Source organism: Rhinolophus sinicus, chromosome 11, assembly GCF_057876585.1.
Source record: "Rhinolophus sinicus isolate RSI-liver-muscle chromosome 11, RSI-T2T, whole genome shotgun sequence".
NCBI lineage: Eukaryota > Metazoa > Chordata > Mammalia > Chiroptera > Rhinolophidae > Rhinolophus > Rhinolophus sinicus.
Window position 1 is genome coordinate 20,639,516 of NC_142511.1, and position 22,532 is coordinate 20,662,047.

General features: G+C 48.2%; 1 protein-coding gene across 1 annotated transcript in view; it reads left to right on the forward strand.

Annotated features, from left to right (window-relative positions):
* PLXNA2 (plexin A2) overlaps positions 1-22,532 on the forward strand; it is a 205,745-nt gene that overhangs the window by 78,623 nt on the left and 104,590 nt on the right. The window contains exon 4 of the mRNA XM_019713816.3: positions 16,448-16,582. Coding sequence (XP_019569375.3) covers positions 16,448-16,582 — 135 coding nt within the window. The remainder of the gene's footprint in view (positions 1-16,447; positions 16,583-22,532) is intronic.

Consider the following 22,532-nt stretch of genomic DNA (forward strand, 5'->3'; position numbering starts at 1 on the left):
GCTGCTCCCTTCAGGATCTGATAGCACAGGTCCCCCACATACCAGCCCCTGGCTTCAGTCCCTACCCCTTCCCCTCAGAACTAGAGTGAGCTGATCTATGGCTCCAAGAACTGCAAGAGACAGGGGAAGGGGTCTCAGAGATCTGACCATCCCAAAATTATCCAGGGGGCCTGAGAAACCAGCCCCATTCCATGTCAGGAAGAGGCCCAGATGGACATTAAGGTAGCATTGGTACCAAAGTCTCACAACAGAAGGCTCTCAGGGCTGGAAGACATGAGACCGACCATGCACAGAGCAGGGTTGACCAGCTGCCTGGGGCCTTGCGCTATCCTCAGTTCTGCTTCAGGGTTTGCTTTGTGACTTTGAGGATGTCATTTGCTCTCTTAAGGACTCAGTTTCCTCCTCTATAACAGGATTCCTGCCCCTCGGGATGGTCATGAGGCCTATGCCAGAAAAAATTAGATGATAGAAACAAAAATCAGAATTACTACCAGAGCACACGCTCTGCAGAGCAGATGGCAATGCAATGCCAGTTACATCAACAGGTGCCAGCCTCGTCTCGAAGACCCTCAGTGTTACTCTACCACACTGAGGAGTCCTCCCCGAAGCCAGTAGGAAAGGGTTTTATTTTTCCATTTTCCTGGCATGTTTCCAACTCCGTGGGTCAGTAGGAGTCATGGGTTTTATTAACCCTTGACCAGCATCCATCCAGCATGTGAGGTGGACGTCTATGAGACACTCCCTCCCTCTTGTATGCAGACACCCACACTTTCCTCTCTGAGCAAGACAGAATACCGTCCCTGCAAGCCCCTCCGCCTGGTGCACTGGAGAGAGCGCCCACCACAGGGAGAGCCAGGGAGCCAGGGAGAGCCTGAGAGCCAGCTGAGAAAATTTACCCATTTGTTGGAGAACCTGACAGGGTCAGAGGCAGCTCAGACCACCTGGAGGGGGCCAGGCCCTTTGCCCACCACAAATCTCTTCTAACAACAAACTTTGAGAACAGCCTGTTTTCCCAGTGCAGCTTCCTGCATAGTGTTTGCCTAATCTGCCTGCCCCAAATCCCCTCCAAACATGAGGTTTCCTGCCCGGCACTGGCAATCAGAGAGCTCATTATCTGGGATTAGAGCTGGAATGGGGGTGTCCTTTTTAATTACAGGAAAAAAATTAGCCCAACTCATGTCAGCAAAGCCACTGGGATTAGAACGCAGTCAGGTCTGGACACAGGTCAGTGGGGAGGCGGGAGTGCCCCACGTTCTGGGCTGAGGTCTTCTGCTGTTGACTGTCTCTGGAGTCTGTGGGGTGAGGGTGGAAGGAAGGTTCTCAGAGCTTTTCTCTTGGGGATGGGGGAGAAGGGTGTGTGTGTGTGTGTGTGTGTGTGTGTGTGTGTGTGTGTGTGGTTAGAGAGAGAAGCAGAGAGACAGCACAGAGAGAGACAAAGAAAGATGTAAAAATGTCACAAACAGGACTTGACAGGAGAAGGACATGAAAGGAAGGAAGGAAGAAACTGGCAAATGGGAGTGAAAAGGAGATTGCTTGTGAAAACAGAGACAGACAAATGTTCAGAGACCTGCATTTCTGCATTTCTCTCCCCACAGTTCGTATCGGCCAGCATTTCTGTCGTTTTCCATTTCAAGGAGGGGACAACAGAAAGGCAGCAGAAGCAGGCCTCCCTCCTGCCTTCCTCCTTTCCCTCTTTCTACTCTTCTTCTAGTGTCACACACTGACCCAGTTTTGCCACACACAGTGCAGATGACCAAGGCTTTCAGTCTGGCGGGGGGACAGGGTGGGTGGGGAGCTTGGTCTCCACGGGGCTCTCAGTCATGTCAAGTCTCCTCTTTGGCCTGAAGATAGGGCTTTCTGCCAAGCAGTCCTTGCCTTCTCTTCTATGAGAAGAATGTCTTGGCTCAGAGAAGCGTTTATTCATTCATCCTTCCATTTCACAAATAGGTAGGGAGCATTATTATGGGCCAAACCCATAATTGGTCTACTGATTTTTATTAGCCCAATGGAAGGCAAATTGACCACTGGCTTTAAGTTTTGAGTGGTATCTCCTCACCCTTCCCCTCTCTTCTGACATATTGCATATCTACATATATCTATATCTATCTATCTATCTATCTATCTATCTATCTATCTATCTATCTATCTATCTATCTATCTATATACTTAAACCATCATGAGAGTAGCCAAGTCCTTCAGAAACACCCACTGGCTAACTCCTACCCACAGAGGCAAAGGATATGAGCACACAGTTCAAAGACCTGAGAATACGTCAAGGCAACATACAACAGAGTTCAAATACATTGGTACAAACAGAATATATTAGTGCATGAGTATAATTATTTGTATGTATTTCTATCTCACTTATTTCCAAATAAAGAAGTAGGTGACTTATAATACAAGATTCGGCAAACATATGTAATGAAAACTAGCATGGAACTAGGAAAATCCAAGCCACAAAAGGGAAGTGAAAGTATATATGCGAACAATAAAACCAATATAGGAACCATCATTAGCATCAGATTTGGCCTGAGCATCCTGGCAGCCAAATCAAAAAGGGAAATGGGATAAACTAGAAATCCTTCCTCGCCGATAGAAGTGTATCTTTTTTTCAGGATAGACAATTCCCAGACATTATATTCTATAAGTGATTTATCATGTAAGACCTTGTACAGAAACCAGGACAAAAGTTGAACATGAAAATCAGAAGCATCTTTTATATGGCAATTTCTTGTAATAACTCCTGCCAAAGTGCTAAGGCTGTGACATCTATGTAACAAAAAACATTCAATAATTACTCGCATGGAGGAACCAACAACAAAAAGCAAGTCGATGAGGCTGTTAAGCAAAGTGAAGTTTGGTGATTAAGCTTATGGTCCAAGTTTGTGATTTTCTGGAGCTCTAACTTGATTCAAGGATAGAATGAAACTTTTTAAACACCCCCTTTGTGCTTGGTACTCTGCTAAAAGTTGAATTCAATGAACCATGTAGATCCAGCTTCTCCATCTGGAATTTATAATTTTTGTTGGCACTTCCATAGGGGCTCACAAGAGCATTAAAATAATAGTAAGATGTTAACATCATACACAAGACAAAGGTTCAGGAGTCACGTGGCTTAAAATAAGATTGTGTAATCAAACTGACACAGGTTCAAATCTCTCTCTACCACTTACTACTGGCTATGTGACCTCAGGCAAGTTACCTAACCTCTCTGAGCCCGTTTCTCCATCAATGAAATGGTTTTTGGGAATTCAATATTTGGAATAAGGTGTGTGGTACCCTGTCCAACATATAATATGTGCTCAATTAGTGGTAACTATATGCCATTCCAGGATTGCTGAATAAGGCTAGATTCCTGGTATGGGGAGAGGAGCTGCGAGGAAGGGAAGGAGAAGCAGCTCTCTGATCCTTGCCAGGGTGGCTGGACACCCATTGCACCGTCGGAGAAATCCCCTCAAAGCCGTCAGCTTCCTAATGGTTGGGACTGTCCAGACAGAGCCAATTCTGCAGATGTTCCGACCTAGGTTGTCTCTCAGGAGGCCCCAGGATTCTCTCCCTCTTTGCTCTGTTTCTGCCACAGTTTGCCTGGGAAGTCCCTGTGCCTGCTTTCTCTCAGCTGTGTTCTTTCCTTTCCGGAAATGCCCAGGAGTTAGGTTTGGCTGCCCTGTAAGGTCATTGTTTAGGTCCCTCTGTCCTCGCCCAGCCCCCTAGTCTTCCCGTACTCAACCCTCAGGTGTCCCTCCTCTGCTTGTTGTGGGTAGGCTCAGGTGTCAGGTAGGGTGACAGGTATTCACTCCTGCTTCTCCTTAAGGCATCCTGTGTCCAGATTGGATGTCAGCCAGCCCCAGGCAACCTCCAGGCGACAGCAAAAGGGGGTGAGGACAGGAAGCCGGGTCATGTTCCCTGCCCATCCCACCACACCTCCCTGACAGCTGGGGACCCAAAACTCCCTTGAGCCACAGAGCTGGGCAGGAAGAGAGAGGCAGATCCAGAGCACCCAGGTGTTGGGCCAGGGGCCAGGCACACACCAGGCTGCTTCTTCAAACGCATCCCTTTTGCCCACCTTCTCACCCTCTCCTGCTTTGCAGTTTTTCTGGTACTTTCCAGCTTACTGCCAGATTGTCAAAAGCTATGAGAGGCAAAGTGCTGTTCAGTTAATGATTCTAGTCCCTGGAGAGGTGAAGCACTCTTTTAAAAGAAAAAAAATAGAGAGCGAGGAGAGGGGTGTGGGAGCGGCATAAGAGGGGGTGCTTTAGTACTTTACACAAAAGCTAAGCTGTAGCTCCTTCTAGCTCTTTTTAAGGAGCATATTAGAAGTGGATAGGTTTGCCCGGAGCAGCCTTCTCTCTGTGGGTAATAGGCTGGAGCCTCCCCCTCACTTTCTCTTTTGCACAAATTAAAAGGGTCTGAATCAGAACATTGCCATTCTTTTGGCCCCAGTGGCCTCAGCCCTCTGTGTCCCCAGCACAGGTCCAACAGAGACCCTCACCAAACTATTCCTTCTCACTCAGAGAGACAGTCTTCAAAAGCAGGCTGCGACTCCCACAATGCAAAGGGCTCCTGCTCCAAACTCTTGCTGCTGCTGCTCCTCCGCTCCCTTCTCTTCCTCCTCCCTCCCCTCTCAACCCCTCCCTGCCCTCCCCCTCCTCCCAACTCCCCTCCCCCTCCTCCTTCTCCGTCAGCGTGCCCCCTTGGAATGGACAGAAAGCAGGGGTGACCAACTGCCCCTATGGGCCCCTGAAGAATTGCCTCCCTGCCCAATTTTCCTCCTCAGTCTGGTCCCACCCAACTCTCTGGATTGACTGCAAATCAATCAAAAATGTTTTCCCTCCATGCAGCCCTTTCCAGTGTCCCAAATGCTTTCACATTCCTTATCTAATGTGTTCCTGCCGAAGCCTTGTCATAGGCAGTATTGTTTTTACCAGTTTTGCAGACGAGGAAAGTGAGAATTCACTCCCTTGGCTGCGTGGCCCTGGGTGGCCTCCGCCCCAGTGAGCTAAGACTGCGGCCCTGACTGGACAGCCAACACCTATCAGAAGGGAAGATTGAAGTGTGGGGTGTGGAACATCTAGAAAGGAAACTGAAAACCTTTGAAGAGGCTGCCGAGGCAGGCCTGTGTGCTCTTTAATTTCCATCGTCTCCAAGTGTGACCCGGCTTAATGGGGCATTTTTCTAGATTATTTTGTTCCACGTTGTCTTTAGACGAGTCCCCTGTGGCTTTGGTCATTGTCATCTGTTCATATCCTCATGCAGAGAATTGCATCGGCCGCAGAAATGCAGCCACTCCATGCGTGGCTGCCCAAGATCCAGGAGCACATGTGTCCTAGATAGTGGAAGCCCCTCAGGGGTCTGGAAGATGCGGGGGGGGCGGGGAGAACGGAGGCTGCACTTTGCCGACCTTTCAGCATACTGGCTATTCTACGAATACTCAGAGAAAAGGCAGTACAAAGTTTGTTCCTCACAAGGGTCCTGCTCCCTTCCTTCACCTTCCCCAATGAGATCCTGGCACCTGCTGTACTGTTGTACCCAGCCACCAGCAGGGTCTGCATGCTGGCATTATGCCCAGCAGCTGTGGACATCAGTGCAAGGAGAGGTGGGCATTGAGGAGAAGCAGATGTCCAGCCAAGAGAACAAGGTGACCAGGAAGGGTCTCGGAGCAGTGATGCCAGAAAGCAGTGGAGCTAGAGTCAATGGCACATCAAGCAGAGCCACAGTCCTTGCTCGCCACCCTTACCCCAGCTCACCTTGCTTAGAATGATCTGGCCCCAGAAGAATAGCAATGAATTAATTAGGGGTCTGTTGTCACGATGCAGCTCATTACTAAAGTCCTTCTCCAAGGAGGGGAGATGGGGAAAGGTGTGAAGAGGGCAGCTATTCAAACAGAATCTTTTAAAAGAACTAGACCCTCCGCAGTTGTCTGTCCTGCCCTTGGGCTCTGCCAGGAAGACAGACAGAGCAGAGGACACTGGCACCCTGAGCAGCCTGTGCTGGCTGCCAAGATCTCAGGATGTAAACTTTCTGACCTCACCTCTTTTCTCCTCCTCTGACACTGTCTGAGACCCCAGCTCTGACCCCAGCATCATGACCCTAGCCCATGCTTTCCACCTGCCTTTGAGCCAACACAGCTCCAGCTTAGTGGCTCTGGAGTTCTTCTCATAGCAGCTCCTTGAGTGTTGATAGCACTTTCCTCCTAAGAGCTCTTACTGGTCCAATGGGGAGGCAAAAAGATCATTTCAACAGAAGCAAATGTGTATAGCGTGTTTATGTGCCAGTTCCTGAAGGTTTGGTTGGAGAGACAGGGAAATGTGCAGAGCAAGATTCCCTCTTTCTCTACCCGTTCTTTCCCAGAGATGAGAAAACAGAGGCCCAGAAATGTAAAGGCCTAATGAAGCTGAGATTCTGGCTCTTGTGCCTACCAGCTGTGTGACCTTTCGGAATTACCTCACCCCATTGTGCCTCAGTTTCCGCATCTATAACATGAGAATGATAGAGCGCTTAGCACGATTTCTAACAGTAACAGGGGTTAAATAAATGTGAGCTGTGGCTAATGTTCTACTCCTGCAGTTTCAGCAGCAGGATTCATTCATTCCATCAGCATGTATTACTGAGGTCCTACTGTGTGCACAGTAGTACCACATGCAGTAGGGCATGCGAAGCTGTACAAATCATAGTGTCTGTTTTCTGGGAACTTACCGTCTTAGGAAAGATAACTGCATGTGTTCACAAGTAACTGTGCCAAGAGACACGCTAGGCACTATGGGAGTTCACAGAAAGGATCAGGACCGTCTTCATGCAGGAGGTGTCACTGAAGGATGGTTAGGATCTAGGAGTTAAAATAAATTGTCAAGCAAAGGCATAAAGACCCAAAACCTGGAGACATCGTTGGAAAATGGCTAGACCCCTGAATGACAAAGGAGGAACATGATCTTCTCTAAATTATCTTTGGGGGCAATTAAAGGTGTTTTGTGTGTGTGTGCGTGCCACAACTTACCTTTTTTCATATTCCAAAAGGAGTGTATGCTCATTATTTTTAAAAAATTAGGAGACTGAGATAAGCAAGAGAAAGAAAATTACAGACACCTGAAATTTAAGGATTTTGCATACAGAAAAGGCAGGATCAAATAAGTGTTTTAAGAAGATTAATCTGGCAGTGTTTGGGAGAACAGATTAGAGGAAGAATATGCTGGAGGCAGGGAGGTTTCTCAGGTTATTGCAGTAGCACAGATAAGAGGCAATAAAGACTCAGACCCAGCCTGTGAGCAATGGGGAGAGAAATACAGCGGCATGGATGCGGTTTCTGGTGGTTTTTTCAGTTACCTCGCATTTCCTGCACCGTGGTATACACATGTCTCATGTGTTTTTTAAATGACTTTTCCTTTGAAAATCTCAGGGAGTCCCCTGCATTCAGGCAGAAGCCCCGTGTCAGATGGCTGCGCACAAATCTCGACCCCCTTTCCCATCCTTATAGTCCCAAATGCCATCCTCAGTGTTAATGAAAGCAAGAGATGACTGTTCCAGATTATAAAATGCAGGGCAATTTTAGGCCATTGAAAAGAATGACTTAATTAAAGAGGCTAATAACCCTCTTAAACACCCACTCTTTGCTCTTTTTCCAGGCTGCAGGTGGCTGTCTTTGTCACACTGGAGGAGACAGCTATATGATCTATTTTGTTCCCCAGGACTTATCTCCAGGGGCTCCCAGCACTTTGGGGATGTAATTTTGAGTCCCAGTGCAGGCATTGTCCTCTTGTTTGACTTAGGGAAAACCGGGAAAACCGAGGCCCCAGAGGGAGGCAGGATGAAAGGGGCGGAGCCGGGCTTTGGAATCAGGGTGCCCAGCTTTGAGGTTGGCTGGGTCACTCACTAGCTGTGTGATTCTGCTCTGGACACTTAACGTTTCTCATTCTATGAACTGCGGAGGCCTAGCACATAAAGTTTTCAAGATTATTTATGTTGGTATCACCCATCTTTGGCACACTGGTGCCCATGCTCAATCGATGTTCAATAAAAATATTGAACTAAGTTGATAAAGGAAAATAAGCACTTTGAAAGCCTGTGTGGATCCAGTCCCAGGAAGGGCTGGGATCCTTTGCCTGCTCCCTCCCTGGGAGTGTGGTAGGGCCTTTCCGAGGTAGTTAACTTACATGTCAACATGCCTAATTCTCAGCATCCCAGCGCTTGGTAAGGAAAGCCTCACCGCCCTCTGCGTGAACCCTAAAGTGTGGTTCTAAATGGTTAGTTCAATCCTGAAACAGCCAGGGCATCCCCAGACAGGGAACCTGTGTGCAGTGCTTTCAATGGAGATTTCCAGAGCCCACATTGCCAGAGCTTTGAGTAAACAGAGATTCCAATTTGGCAGAAGTCGCTCATTATTCTTTGTGAATTCTTCCTCCCACCTTTCTATGCTCCCCCTCTCCCCAACGCGGTGGGCGCTCCCTGTGAATTATTGCTTTGCCGCTGCGTGATTTGATTTCATCTGAGGCTGCTTAATGCTTCGGCTGTCCCTCGCTGTGTTTATCTTATTGTTTCCCAGAACAATCAAGTGCTTCCTCTGCCCCTGGCAGCTTCATCCTGTTCCCAGCGCCTCCTGACCTGCCCAAGTCTTGAGCTAGAGTAACTCTGAAAGGTGGGGCTGGGCTGAGGCCAGAGCCCTGTGCTCTGTAATGGTCCCACGTAAGTCGCCTCCCTGTACACGCGCTTGCCCTTCCCTGGGCCTTGGAGCTTAAGCCTCTCCGACAGCGATAAACCCACAGATTGGATTCTTTTGCTTCTCGGTCTGGACGTCACTCTCCCCTGAATGCTAAAGGGAAAAGCCCCTGGGATAGGGGTGTTGGCGCTCTTGTGACGTGCTGTCACTAACCACAGGAAGGGGGGAAGCCAAGGCCGCTCCAATGGGCCCAAGAGACCAGTGATTCCTTGGCCATCCACCCCTGGCTGAGGAGGAGCAAAGAAGCCACGATTTACAGAACAAAACAAAACAAAACTTCCTACTCCAGCCAACGTCTCCAACCTAACTTCTGAACACTTCCTTTACTCATAGTAGATGCTCAATAAATATTCATGACATCTGCTACCCCCCATCTCTAGGAGCCAGGCTCTTAAATCTCCGACTAGCCCAAGATGCAGAAATCCAGAGAACCAGTGCTTCCTCTTTGGGAGCCCCTCCCCAAGTTCATGGAGAAAGCCCTCCATGGCCGGGCCTCCTGAATCCAGGAGCCTCTAGCCCCGTACACCCCTCTGCTAACCCATCACCCTTAGTTTAATATCTAGGGCAGATTCCGAGCATGGATAGAAATAGAAGTAATTGTACATGGAAATGTCAATCTCCGGTGTCAAAGCCCCAGTGATTGACCGACAACTCATTAGGGATCAGTGCTGGAAGCATCGGCCTGTGTAGGGAAGGGTGTGTGAGTATGTATGTGTGTCTGTGTGTGTGTGTTTGTGAGTGCTCACAAGGGTGGGGACAGCCAGAATTCTCCAAGTTTAGCACATTGTCGTGACCTCCTTCCTTTTCATGGACAGGCAGATCCTTGACCTTGTCTCCCCTCCTCCTCTTCTCTCTTGGGTAAGTGCAACACACAGGCCACGTTTTCCAGGGCCAGGCCTTTAGGGCCAGGCTTCCAGTGTCCTCTGGGGGAGCCTAGGCTGATGGGCTGTGATGCTGCATGGTTAGTAAAGTTTGCACAGCTCCGGGGGGTGGGGTTGAGCTAGAGGCACCCTGAAAGTCGCTGTGGCTGCTTCTGTGTATGTGTGCACGTGTTTGTGCAGGATAGAGGGAGGAAGAATCTCAGAGACTGAATTTACTAAAGGCCTCAATCTATAAATAATTCGGGTCATGAAGCTGTACAAAAATAAACTTCAGCGTGAAGCTTTTCTCTCACAGCACTGAACGCACTGCTGCAGACACACTCGCTCATTAACTTACTTCCGAGTTCAGTCTGAGCAGCACCAGGCCTCCTCCACCTTCCCCTCTTTAAAGGTCTGACTGTGCAAACACACATACACACACACACACACGTGCACACACATTCATATACCATATAAGCCCAGAGGCAGAAATAAAGTCAAGTCATAAAGGCCTCTTACAAAGTGAATTTTAGGACATCAGGTGACAAGACCTGCTGAAATTGTTGCCGAACCCTCATGTTAAAAACCTCATACTCTCCAAATGCTCAAGTCTGTGACACCAAGTTTCCAAGAAATCTGGGCTCAGACATAACAGTAACTCTTTCATATTTACATCACGTTTCAAATTTTCCAAAGAACGCACATTTCCATTCCTGCTTTTCAGTTTAGGTGTCACCTCTTCCAGGAAGCCTCCCCCTCAGGGCTCCCTCAGTGTAGGTGGGGTGCTGTCCTGCCCCCCTTGCCGGCCTCCCTGGGCTCCCCAGCAAACCTCCTCTCACAAGGGGTGGCCCATGTGTTTGGGTTGGATTGTCCATTTCCCTATTCCTTGGGCTTCCTAAGTAGACCCTTTGTCACAGTGTCCCCAGCTCAGCACAGGCCTGGCTCGCGGTAACCATGGACTAAATGCATATGGGACAATACTGAAATTCATAGCTAATAACTCATTCCCATCCTTCTGGAGCTAGGAAGGACAGGAGTTACCACCCTTGTGTGGCAGCTATGGAAACTATTACACAAACAAGTGAAGTGACTTGCCTGAAGTCACATAGTCAATTAATGAGAAAGTTGGGATTAGATCCCAGCCCTCCAGACACAAACCAGTGCCTCCTTCTGTGGGGATGCCTCTCAGACCAATCTATTTCCTACTGAGAGGCCCAAGAAGAGTCCCAATAAAAGGGCAATAAAAATTGCTCTTCAGCAGATCTTGCAAAAAAGAAAATACTCACTGCTGCTGCTATTACTACTACTACTACTAATAATAATAATAATAATAAAGTGATATTAGAGGGCCAAATACCAAGCAAGAGCACCATAATTTAGGACTGAATAGAGAAGAAATTCATGCACAAGAAAAAGAGTTTGGAGGGGCCTGCAGGTAAGCTAGTTAATTGGATATGCTGATTTGAGTTGCATGTTCAAGTAAAGAGGCTGTCATTAATTTCTACACAGCCCTATCTGTCATTTAAAAGAAAGTTACTAATAGGATTACTCTTCATTCTCATTTCAAAGAGACCCCTCCCTTCTGGAGGACCAGACAGTAAATCTCCCCTGGATTTCACCTGCCCTAAAGCCAGTCCTGAGAATCTGACCTTTAGCCCCCAATCAAGGTCCCCCTAAATTAGGTTCTGAGTTTATCACTGCCTCCAGGAAACAGATGGTTGTCCCACTTTGGCCTTGGGGTCTGAAGGAGAGAGTAGATAAGGAGAGAATTTGGACTTTCAATCTGCTTTGTTCTCAGCTGCAGTGAACAACTATATTCGCCCATTATCATCCTCTCTTAAGAGAGTCACAGAGTGGCTGAGAAATCAGGCTCTGTGTGGAAATCCCAGTTCTGCCGCCCTTTGGTTGTGTGATCTTGGGAAAGTCACCTAACTCTCCCATGCCTCAAATTTCCTCTCTGTAAAATGGGAATAATATTAGCATTTACCTCAGTGGTTCTTGTAAGGATTAAAGAGTTAATTTTTGCTAAGTTCTTTCAATAGCGCCTAGCATATTGTAAAAGTGATAGAAGTGGTAGCTCTTATAAAATAATTCAGGCAAATAGGGAGCTTTGAAAATTAAAGCTCCCTATTTGCCTGAATAGGGAAAACCAAGTCCATCCTACCACCTTCAGGCAGGGCCACATTTATCCATGAAGCCAAAGACAATATCCTGGGTTCTAAACCCTCCTGAGAAGGTGGTTCCAGCCTCCTGGGTCCCTTGTTCTATAGTCAGGGCTCCCCACAACAGGAATTCCTACCAGAGCTTGCCAAAATCTCTTTGTACAACAGTTTAGGCACATTTCATCTTTTTCTGGTCTCAGGAAAGACTGTCACCCTCCACTGTAGCACACTGTCCTTTTTATCCCACCTTCTGAGCTCTGTCTAAGCAAAATGGTGCAGGTGTCTTCTGCATGTCCACTGTGGCCCGGCACTCCCAGGAGAGGAGGAGGAATCCAACTGGAAAGACATGCTCAAGTGAGTCCCTTCCACTGTGTGTGTCACACCCCTCCTCTGCCCACCCCCTTGCTCCTCCCCTGCCTGGTTGGACCTGGAGGTCTGTGTAGTTTGGTCTGATAATGCCCTTATCTTGGACTGGATTCATGGCCCATTTCAGTTTATTGTTGTCCTTGTGGTCATTGAAACCTGGCTCTGGGGCCACAAGCTTAGAAGCTGAATAGAACTGTCACTTTGTCAGGCACCACAGAATAGACTCAATCAGTGGGATTTTAAAATCCCATTTTTGTTTGGGACTCCCTGATAGTCCCCTCACCACTGCCATTCTGTATCTGGCAAGAATAGGGGACAACTTTGAAACTCAAACCTTGCTTGCAAGACAGAACAATCTGGGGAATCGTGTGCTTCTCCCCAAGAGGACCTTCCTCCCTAGTCCCTGGTCTCCATCAGACATGCGCTTCCTTTGGACCACACCAGCTGGGAGCCAGTTTGAGCCAGTTCTACCACTGCCAGCCGTGTACCTGGAACCAAAGAGCTCAGATGAGATGAGCTCCAAAGCCCTTGCAGCTCCAGCAGTGTTTACAAGTCTGTGATTCTCCGTTGATAGGCACTGAGCACATTGCCTCTTCCTGTTGTTCAGATGGGAAAAGTGAGGCTCAGAGAGATAAAGGAACTGACCTCAAAGTGTGCCATTAGGCAGAAATCAAGCCAGGCAAGCACAGAGTCAGACCGGAAACCGGGGAACCCTGAATCCCAGACCAATAATCTACCCACTTTGGAGGGCCTATAGCCAGAGTGAACAAAAGGGAATTAGGGAGGGGAAAGAGCTCTGCTGCTCAGTTGGCCTCCCCTTGCCCTCTGCCTGCCAGCCCCTGTCCCCACCTCACTTTCTTTGACCTGCCCCTGCCCCGGCCTCCTGGCCCCATTTTCCATCTTCTCTGCCCTCCTATAGATTTCTTGGAGAGCTACACGAGCTGGATGCAGACAGCAGGGAGTAAGTGGACAGGCTCAGACTTCCTGGGCAGTACTGCTCTTCCCTCTGGGGACTTAGACTGAATGAAATAGGACAGCTTCGTTCAGGTTCAGTTCCAAGAAAATTTTCTGTTCTGGTTTAGTTTTATCTCTGACATTTGAGAGTTATGTAGATTTGATTCTGGCTTCAACCAGTTTATTAGAAGATTGGGGTTGCAGATGGAACAACAACAACAAAAACCTGCCTACGTCTCTGAGTCAGTAAAAAGGGAATGGCTGGGATGCACCAGAGGATGTGATGATGAGTTGTCTTTGGTCAGATTCCAGCTCCAACCTGGCCGTGGGTACCATCTAATCCCAGGGATCACAGCGGGACGGGCAGACTGTGGCATTCTGCCTTCTAACTTTGTGTCCAGGCTTTGCTGGGGATCCAGGCAAGTGCCCAGGCTCTTGGGGAGGAACGCTGCTCTGCCTGGCAGAGTTCACTGGCCAGCCCAGGCAGACACATCCTGGGCCAGGCCTGAAAGACGGGGCTGGTGCTATAACTCCTGGGGCTGAGCCAGCACCTTGAGGACACTAAAGTCTCACTAGAGATGAGCAGTTGTCACAGGGAGGGTGGTGAGAAGCACTGGGATATTGCACCCTCAGAGGAAGAAATGGTCCTGGACTTCCCATTTTATGGAGACAAAAAACTGAGGTTAAGCCAACCAGGAGTCATGACTGTCACATCTTCCCTGTATCTCCTGCAAAAGCACAAGAACTTTTGTGACTAAAAGCTACTACATTTCTGGAAGGAGCTCACGGGAATTTGGGATCTGTCCGTCTAAGAAAGACTGCTGCTTGGAATGTTAAGGGGAACCATCTTAATGGTGGGGGCGTTTTCCCAGATAAAGACTCTTGCTCTTCACTCTGCTTGAATCCATAATCAGAAGGTAGTAGCCTCACCCCATTGCATCATCACTGACCCCAGAGTCTTCCTCCGCCCTCTGAGAAAGAATTAAATGGCATCCTGACCCCTCCCCTGGAAGGAGGGGCTTTAGTGACAGTTGCCAAGGCAACAGCTTTGAACAACTGGAAGCTACTAGCTAGGCAGAAAAAAGGCAAAAGAGGAGCTTAGTGGAAGAAGAGAGTCCAAACCACAGAGGGAGTTACTGGGGTAGAAATGGCTGAAAGCAGAATTTCTTTGGTTCCATTGAGGTCACCTCCTCATTTTCAAGCTCAGAGCCCCCAAGTCAGCCTTCAAAGCAAAGGGAAAACAAGATCCCTGATTCCAGGCCTGCCCCACTCTTCTCACCCTCAGGGCTGGACACAGGGCTTCAGGCAGGAATGTGCTGTTTTTGCCACTAGGAGCCCTTGGGACACAGTTCCCCACCCACAATGGGCTGTGTCTGCCTCCCACCCACTCCGTTCCAGCCCAAGCCAACAGGTACAGACCATGCCCCAACTCAATCCCCTCAAGTATGAGCTAGGTAGAGAAAAAGGGATGGAAGCGTTAGTCCTGCCACCCCCACTCTGCTGTAAATAATGCTCTGGACACTTCTTACTCTGCTAATACAAACTGATAATGCTCCACTCATCAATTCTTACATGTTTACTGTGGCATCAGGCACCAGGCTTGGCCCTTGGGATGGATAAGCCAAGGTCATTGTGCTCAGGAGCTCTCCTCAGGGTGGGAGAAATGGGCAGAGGAAAGGAGATGGTTAGAAGCACAAGAAAGGAATCAAAGAGACTAGGACGGAGAAGCCTTAATCTTAAAATCTTCTAGAGAAAATGTCGTTTGACTTCATTTTGGACTAAACGGTCCAGAATAATTTATCAGTTGGTTCATAGTTCATGTCCTTTCAACAGGCATTTCTCAAGCATTCCCTTGTGTCCATCACCAACTGTGTTCCAAGCCCCATTCTGGTCCTCAGAGGTTATAAAGGAAATAGAAAATGCATTCCTGCCTTCAAAATGTTGACGGATGAACACACAAGGGAAGCAATTAGAGAACAATGTAAATAGGTGGTCAATACACGTTAGCTAGTACATATGCAATGAACAAATCAATTGATTATTATCCTACAGCAGAACATCTGGTAGGAAAAAAAGGCATCAGGGTGAGGTGCAATTAGTGTGGTGGACAGATTGGGGAAGGAGATTGGAAAAGGCTTCCTGGAGGAAGTGGGGCTTGAGCTAGAGGGGTTTCTATGCGTAGAAGACAAAGAAATGAGCCACCAGATACGGAATATTGGTCAACAGTCAGCCACTCTGGGGGAGGAGGGGGATAGGTCTCAGTCAAATCAAGGACTCTTAGCCACCAAGTTTTGGATGGCCTTAGGGACTTCTCCCACTGAATCTTAATATTCTGTACATATAGTGCTTAGACTAAATTAATGCTTTTCAAGCCCCAAGACCAGCAAAATGCACATAACCTTGGAGTTTGTTAGAAATGAAAATTCTTAGGACTCATTCCCACTGAATCAAATACTCTAGGGGTGGGCCCAGCAATACATTTTACCAAGCCGTCCCCACCCCCCGACCCCCAGTGATTCTCAGGGCGTGCTAGTTTGAGAATCACTGTATTACATCAGAGCTTCTAGACTCTGGCCACTCATTAGATTCACTTAGGGAGCTTTGAAACCCAAAAAAGATGCCTAGGCCCCACCCACAGAGATTCTGATGAATGGACCCAGCCCTGACATCCATATTTTATAAAACTCCCCAGATAATTCTAATGTGCAGCCCGGGTCAAGAAGCACTCGATTAGATGACAATATGCAAGCCCTTTCTGGCCTTGGATGGACTTACCCAGGATGGACTCTGAGAGACTGAGCTGGGATTCTCAGCTCACGGGATCTCACCAGGTGGATTTGCAGACGTTCAGGGAATATGTTTGGGGCCAGAGAGACATTCCTGAAATCCTAAAATCTTGAATCTCTGGATGACCAGCGTTTCGATGGTTTGTGTGATTGTCTTACCATCTCCCTTACCTACCTGAGACAGAAACACTCTATGCAGATGTTGATTTTTTCACTCCAAACACAAATGTGCACAAGCACACACTCACTTGCAGACACACCCATCACACAGTGCAATGAATATATGTAGACACACACAGAAGAAGAACCATGTAGCAATATTCAAAACCACACCTACGGGCATATAAATGCACACGCAAATAAACCCACTATCAGGAATCCCAGACTCAGCACTCAGACCACCTGAAAAATTCTTCTTCTTTTTTGGTGGGACGGGGCTGTTTGAATTAAGGTGCACCTCTGTCTTCTCTGCTGCCAGCGTGGTGCAGGGTAGCAATGGGTGGTGGGGTGGAACGATAATTTTCTATCAAGCTGTGTGCTCTAGGCTGAGGCAGGTAAACCACAGAGGCTTGCTGAGCACAGATACTGAGGAAGCTCTTGTTTCTTTCACAGATTCGAGCCGATGGTCCCCCCCATGGCGGGGTCCAGTATGAGATGATCTCTGTGCTCAAGGATGGGAGCCCCATCCTCCGGGACATGGCCTTCTCCATCGATCAGCGCTACCTGTACATCATGTCGGAGAGACAGGTAAGTTCCAGCACCGATCCTGGCTTTCCAAAGCCCAGGAGGAGCTGATAACCTGTGACTTCTGTTCAGGAGCTGTTCCATCTAACAAGGGACAGCCCTGGGCTTGCTGCTCAGGAGTCCTGGGAGAGGTAGAGACCATGGAGGCTCTTGCAGGGAGCCAGAGAAAAGCAATGGGGGGCAGCCACTTCCCGCAGGCTTCTCTCTAGTCTACAGCCCCTGTCTCAGCGCGTGATGAACAGCCCCGCAAGGATGGGCCAGACTTCACAGAGCAGCTTGGTGTGATTAGGAGGTAGATTTACTGCTCCCAGGCCCACAGAGTCTGCTGCTCAAGGGAGCCAAAGAGGTGTAAATAATCCAGGTCTCCAGGCTGGGCCCAATCCTGGGAGAGACAGACCCAAGAGAGTGCCCCTGAAGGAGATAAAAATCTTGGTCTGCATCTTAGACTGAGCAGGGTAGAAGCTGGCAGCTCTAGGATGCTGAAACTCTTTCTGCAGAGCTGGGGAGCTCTGAGAAATACTTATACCCTCTGCTTGGTAACAACTGACCAGGTTCCCCACCCTCTTGGATGGAGTGTTATCTCCCCAGATTGCATTTGTTCTGGCTATGTAAGGGTGCAGAGAGAAGGCAAATACAGGGAGAGCCATGGTGAAGGGCAAGACAAGCAGGGAAGACGGGGGATTCACCAAATCAATGGAGTTGCAGAAAGCAAAGCAAAGACCTTAGGAAAGTCTGGTTTTTTCCATTCATTCAGTAAGTGGGTCAGCAGTTGTTCAGCAGAAGTGGTGATCTTGGCATTGACCTCCAAACGGTAAGCCAGATAAAAGCCAAAGATGGAGAAAAAGGACTATCAGTCTCTCTTGGTACTGAGGGCAATGAGTTAGGCTAGGCAAGGAGGCTGGGCTGGAGGACCAGGGAGCTTTCACAAGGTGCCGCCCAGGTCATGTGTCCTTCTCAAAAAACTCTGCCGAGATTCCAGGTGACCTTGATCAGCGTCACCCTGCCCAGGGTTCTCTTTTCCTCCTTTCTTGTTGAATGTAAGAATTCTGAATTCAGGGATGATGGATGAGTGGAGGGAGGAAGGAAGAGGCGAATGGGCACATGACAGCATAAGGGAAGCAGTGATGCAGGTCTAACTTGAAAATTACTTCTTGAGAATAGATGACACAAATCATATGCTAATTGTATGCAAATTACATCCAGATCCTCTTGAACCCACCTGTCTTCTTACCTCCTTTCCTGTGGCCCCTGCAGTTGAGGCATAAACAGGTCCAGATGGGATCTTGATAAACCTGGAGGGGGCTTTGCCTAACCTAGCGTGGGAAAGACAGTCTTGGAAGTGAATACTGACCTATCATTCCAATAAAACAGTTGGTGCCTCCCCCCATCCCCAAAAAGCATTACTGGGAATATATTGGGAACAATGTACTGGGAAAACATCAAAATGAATGGGACTTGGTTGCTGCCCTGAAGTTGAAGTCTAGAAATACTCTGTCTTTTCTTCCTATTCTTTCTTATAGACAAAAGGTTATTTTTTAAATAAAAATGGTAGATGGCCACTATACAGATTCAACCAGTACATACGGAAAAGAAAATAACAACAAGTCCCCAAACCCTACTGCCCAAAATGTAACACGTTGTTAACGTTCAGTGAACACCATTCCAGACACGTCTGCAGGAATATGCAGGTAGAGGGATGGATAGATAGATGGCAACCTGGACAGGTGGGTAAAAGGATGGTCAGACGGATCAAACAGACCCACGTTATACATGACATTTTCAAAAGACATTGTATATGGCTGAGGACCAGGTGGCTAGAGCTCTTTCTTGGGTTCCTTGAGCCCAGCGAAGTGGAAAAACAGAAACAGCACACAGAAGGGACCGATGAGGCCTTAGTGAAACCAAGATGTCAAGACACGTATTTTTCGGTTGCTTGTCTTTTTCTCAAATGGGATGTTTTCTGAAATTGCGTTCAAAATGTGATCTAAAGGAGAGGGCCCGGGCCAGTGCTGGAGGCTGATGGGTGGACTTCGGGGACTGTAATGGCCTCTTGGGACCATAGCTGGCATCACCTCTGATATCATGAGCCCTGGCTAAACCAAGTGTCCACACAGCTTATTTCTAAACATCCTCTCCTTCATCCTCACCTTCTGCCTCAGCTGCCAATTCCTGTAACAACCTGCGCCAGACCGAGGGGTTCCACAGTAGCCGGTCACCCTGAGTAGATGTAGGAAGAGTTTGGCTTGAAAACTCTGGGGCCGTCTCTAGTCAGGAGAGATATTAATCCAGGGAGCTCCCTATGCAGGTGGAGCTGTGACAGTAGGCAAAGTCTAAGGGGCATGTGTGGTGGCGCTCTGAGGCCTGTCACCTGGAACTGTAAATCATGTAGCAATAGGTAGGCAGGTGACCAGCAGGGGCTCGGGCCAGGGATGAGGACCATGAATAGCTCAGGAGGCCCATCTGTCTGAATCTGAACAGGTCGGAATAGAGTGTCCGCAGACAGCTCCGAAGGGGAACTGTTTAATGTGTGAACAGAACAGTCCGTGAACGTGAAGTCAGATGCCTTGGGTTCCAGTGTGGTTTTCGCTATAACCAGAAGTGTGACACTCTCACGGCTCCAGTTTCCTCCCTTAGAAAATGAAGGAGTCTCTGAAGTCCAAAGCTTCGTATTGAGATCCACCTCAACGTTTTACAGCCAGGTGGCCTTAGACAAGTCACTGCACCTCAGTGTGTTTGACAAGGGTCAGGGTGGCCCGGCAGAGACGACAAATGGGAATTTGTTTTACACTGCCCCACGTGCCACACAAATAGCCGTGGTGAATGTTTTATATGGCTCCTTCCAGCTCTCGGGCTTTCCGATTCCATTACTCAGGAGAGTAGTGGCTGTGAGTGGAGAACGAAGTCAAGTGGCAGGTTGGTGCTTCCGGGAGGCCTCAGGCTGAGCCAGAAGGTTTATGTTCCAGGCCTGGTCCCACCTCTAACAAGCTGGGTGACCTGGACCTTTAACTACTCAGGGACTCAGTTTTCTCTCCTGAAAGATAGAATAAATCTCTCTCTCCAGTCTCTTTCAGATCTTAAAGAGGCTGTCTAAGGTCTTGGCATTGGGAAGACAACACCAGTAGGGAGGCTTGAGGTTAGACCACAAGAAGAACTTTTAGAATGAGAGTTTATGAGGCCATGTGTATTTATATGGATTTTTCCCCCAAAGGGTGAGCACTGCAGAGAGGGCAGAAATGCTGACTGGTTATGGATAAGTGTCCTGTTTGGAGGCAGTGACTTAAGACTTTGGAGTTGTCTAAAAGACCTAAGACTTTATAAGACATCACGGGAATGAGGCTTCTCGTCACTTCACTTTGTAATAATAAGTCTCAGGGCTGCCAACTCTAATTCCTACTTTCACCTGGTCCCCAACTCTTATCTCTCTGTTTCCCTTCCTCACCCCCCAAACATGGTACCTATTGTATTCGTGATGTCACCCATCATTTGAGAGTAAAACCAAGTCTCTGGTCTCAAGTTCTGCCTGGAGAAGTTTTCATCTTCCCACAGAGCTAGAACAATCCAGTCTAGCTCATGGACTACCCCCGCCTCTCTCTGTTAATTAAATGTAATTAAGAAATAGAATAGGATTAGCAAGAAGTGTTGGGTTGTTAGTGCCACTGCCTAACAAGTTGAGTTAATGGACTGTTAATAGAGCTAAGGTCATCCAGTCCCAGGGGAAAATTTGGGAACCGGTTCCCCTATGCTGTTAATCGTCCAGGTGCTCCACTGATAGGGTGCCCGCCTGCTCTTCCCTAGAAAGTCCACCCAGCTTCCTCAGCAGTGAATTGACAGATGTTACGGGAGTGAGTACAAGCCACTCCAGTGTCTGATGGAAGTCAGACAGCGAGTCCAGGGAAAGTCAGGCAGCGAGCCAAGTGAAAAACTGAGCGAGATGAAAAGAAACTCAATAGCCCCAGTTTCCACCCAACTTGTCAGGCTGGCCACTCCCAGAAAGGGAATCTAACTCCATACTCAGGGTGGATAGGAAAAGAGTACAGGGATGGAAGCAATTATTCTATTTTATACTTTAATTAGTTTGAATTAGCAGAGGGAATAGAGGCATAAAATGATCCAGCGAAGGGTGAAATGGAAAAAGGGAGTCACAGTGGAGAATGGATGTGTGCAGGCTAGAAAGGGCCTTGGGAACAGCAAAAGGCTGGTGGTGGGTGTGTGGGGGGTGGGTGGGGGCTTGGGAGCTGCTGTCTATTTCAAGGTCTGGAGAGGCAATATAGCACAATGGTTAAGATCTGGAGCATAGGAGTCAGACTGCTCTCCATTCAATCCATGATCACTTCCTAGGCGTGTGGCTTTGAGAAAGTTATTTCACGTCACTAAACCTCAGTTTCTTCATCTGTATAATGGGCCTACTAACGGAAAGTGTTGTGAGGATTGAAAGAACATACATAAATGACCTAACACCGTGTCTGACACACAGTCAGTGCTTTCAAATAGTCATAGTGGATTTCATCATCGTTGTTAATAGTAGTATTATTAGAAGTTCTCTGGAACCCCAAAGAGGGCAAGAAGCATTTCCACTTAAATTATGGCTGGGACAGAGTTCTCAGTCTTAGTCAAACACCTCCAACCTGCCGTTCCTGCAGCTGCCTCCCAAGGGACACCTCAGAAGCCTCTGGCCTGGCCGAATGACAGCATCAGGCCGAGTCGCTCATAATCTGCTATTTATTTTTAAAATCCAGGAATGTGCCCAGCAGACTAAACAGTCTCGCTCCCCTTGATACAAGCAGAGGCAGCCCTGGGCCCACATGTGAGGCTCAGGAGGCCAGCACTGCAGCATCTGTGGAGAGAAGGGAGGGGACCCTGAATCCTGGTCATCCCCCCACCCTCAGGGCCCTGTCTGGCTCTGTGTGTAGACACTAGGCCAGAAAGGGGCTGTCTACTCGGCTTTCCATTTTTGTCCTCTCCAGGTAAGCAAACCAGTCTCAAACTCATTGCAAAAGATGGTCTCCCATTCTCCAAGTAGTGGATACTGAGACCCCCATTCTGAAGGCCCTGAATTTGTCTGTAGTTGGCACACTCTTCTGGGCATTTATTGCTACATAACCAAACACTTCAAAATGTAGGGGCATAAAACAACCATTTATGAAGCTCACAGACAGGTCAGGAATTCAGATGCAGTGCACCAAAGAGCTTTCCTCTTCTCTACAACATGAGTAGCACGGGGTGCCTAGAATGAGTAGGGGCTAGAATCGTCTGGAAGCTACTCCTCTCACATGTCGGACAGCTGGGAACTTAGGTAAGGCCTCTCCCCGTGTCTTGGACTTCCTCTTGGTGGCCTCAAGATAGTCAGCTTTTGGGAGCATGGCAGCTCATGGCATACATGGCACCTCAGGGCTATAAGAGTTAGGTAGCAACTTTATTGCCTTTTTTATGACTTAGCCTTAGAAGTCACAGTTCTCTCTTCCACCCACCTCTTTACCTCTCTGCGGCCAGTCACCCCAGGTGATTGTGAGGCGTGAGGCCCACGGGCACACTTTGAGAAAGAAGGCTCGAGGCAGATAAATCCACGGTTTCCTGTGTTTCTCAGAGCTCCTGTGGCAGTTTTGCATCAGCCTACCCAGAAGGAGTCCTCCTGGGTGGTCCACCTTTGGTACGCAGGGCAGTGGACAATAGGAAACTTACCTGCGTGGATTACAGGAGACTGACTTTCTAACCACCCCACTTTAAGTCATTTAAGGGGCATGAAGAACTTTGGGCATTATTAGAAACAAAAATTATTTGAAAAGATTGTGAAGTTACCCTTCTCTGAAGGTCTCAAGTGCAGGACAGACTCCCCTCCCCTAGTTCCATGCGTTGGGTGAGGACCCTGTGCAGGGTGGGGAAGAATACACCAGACCCCTCCACGTGCCGTACCAGCAGTGTCCAGCCAGCTTCACCAGAGAATCGATTTTGGTTT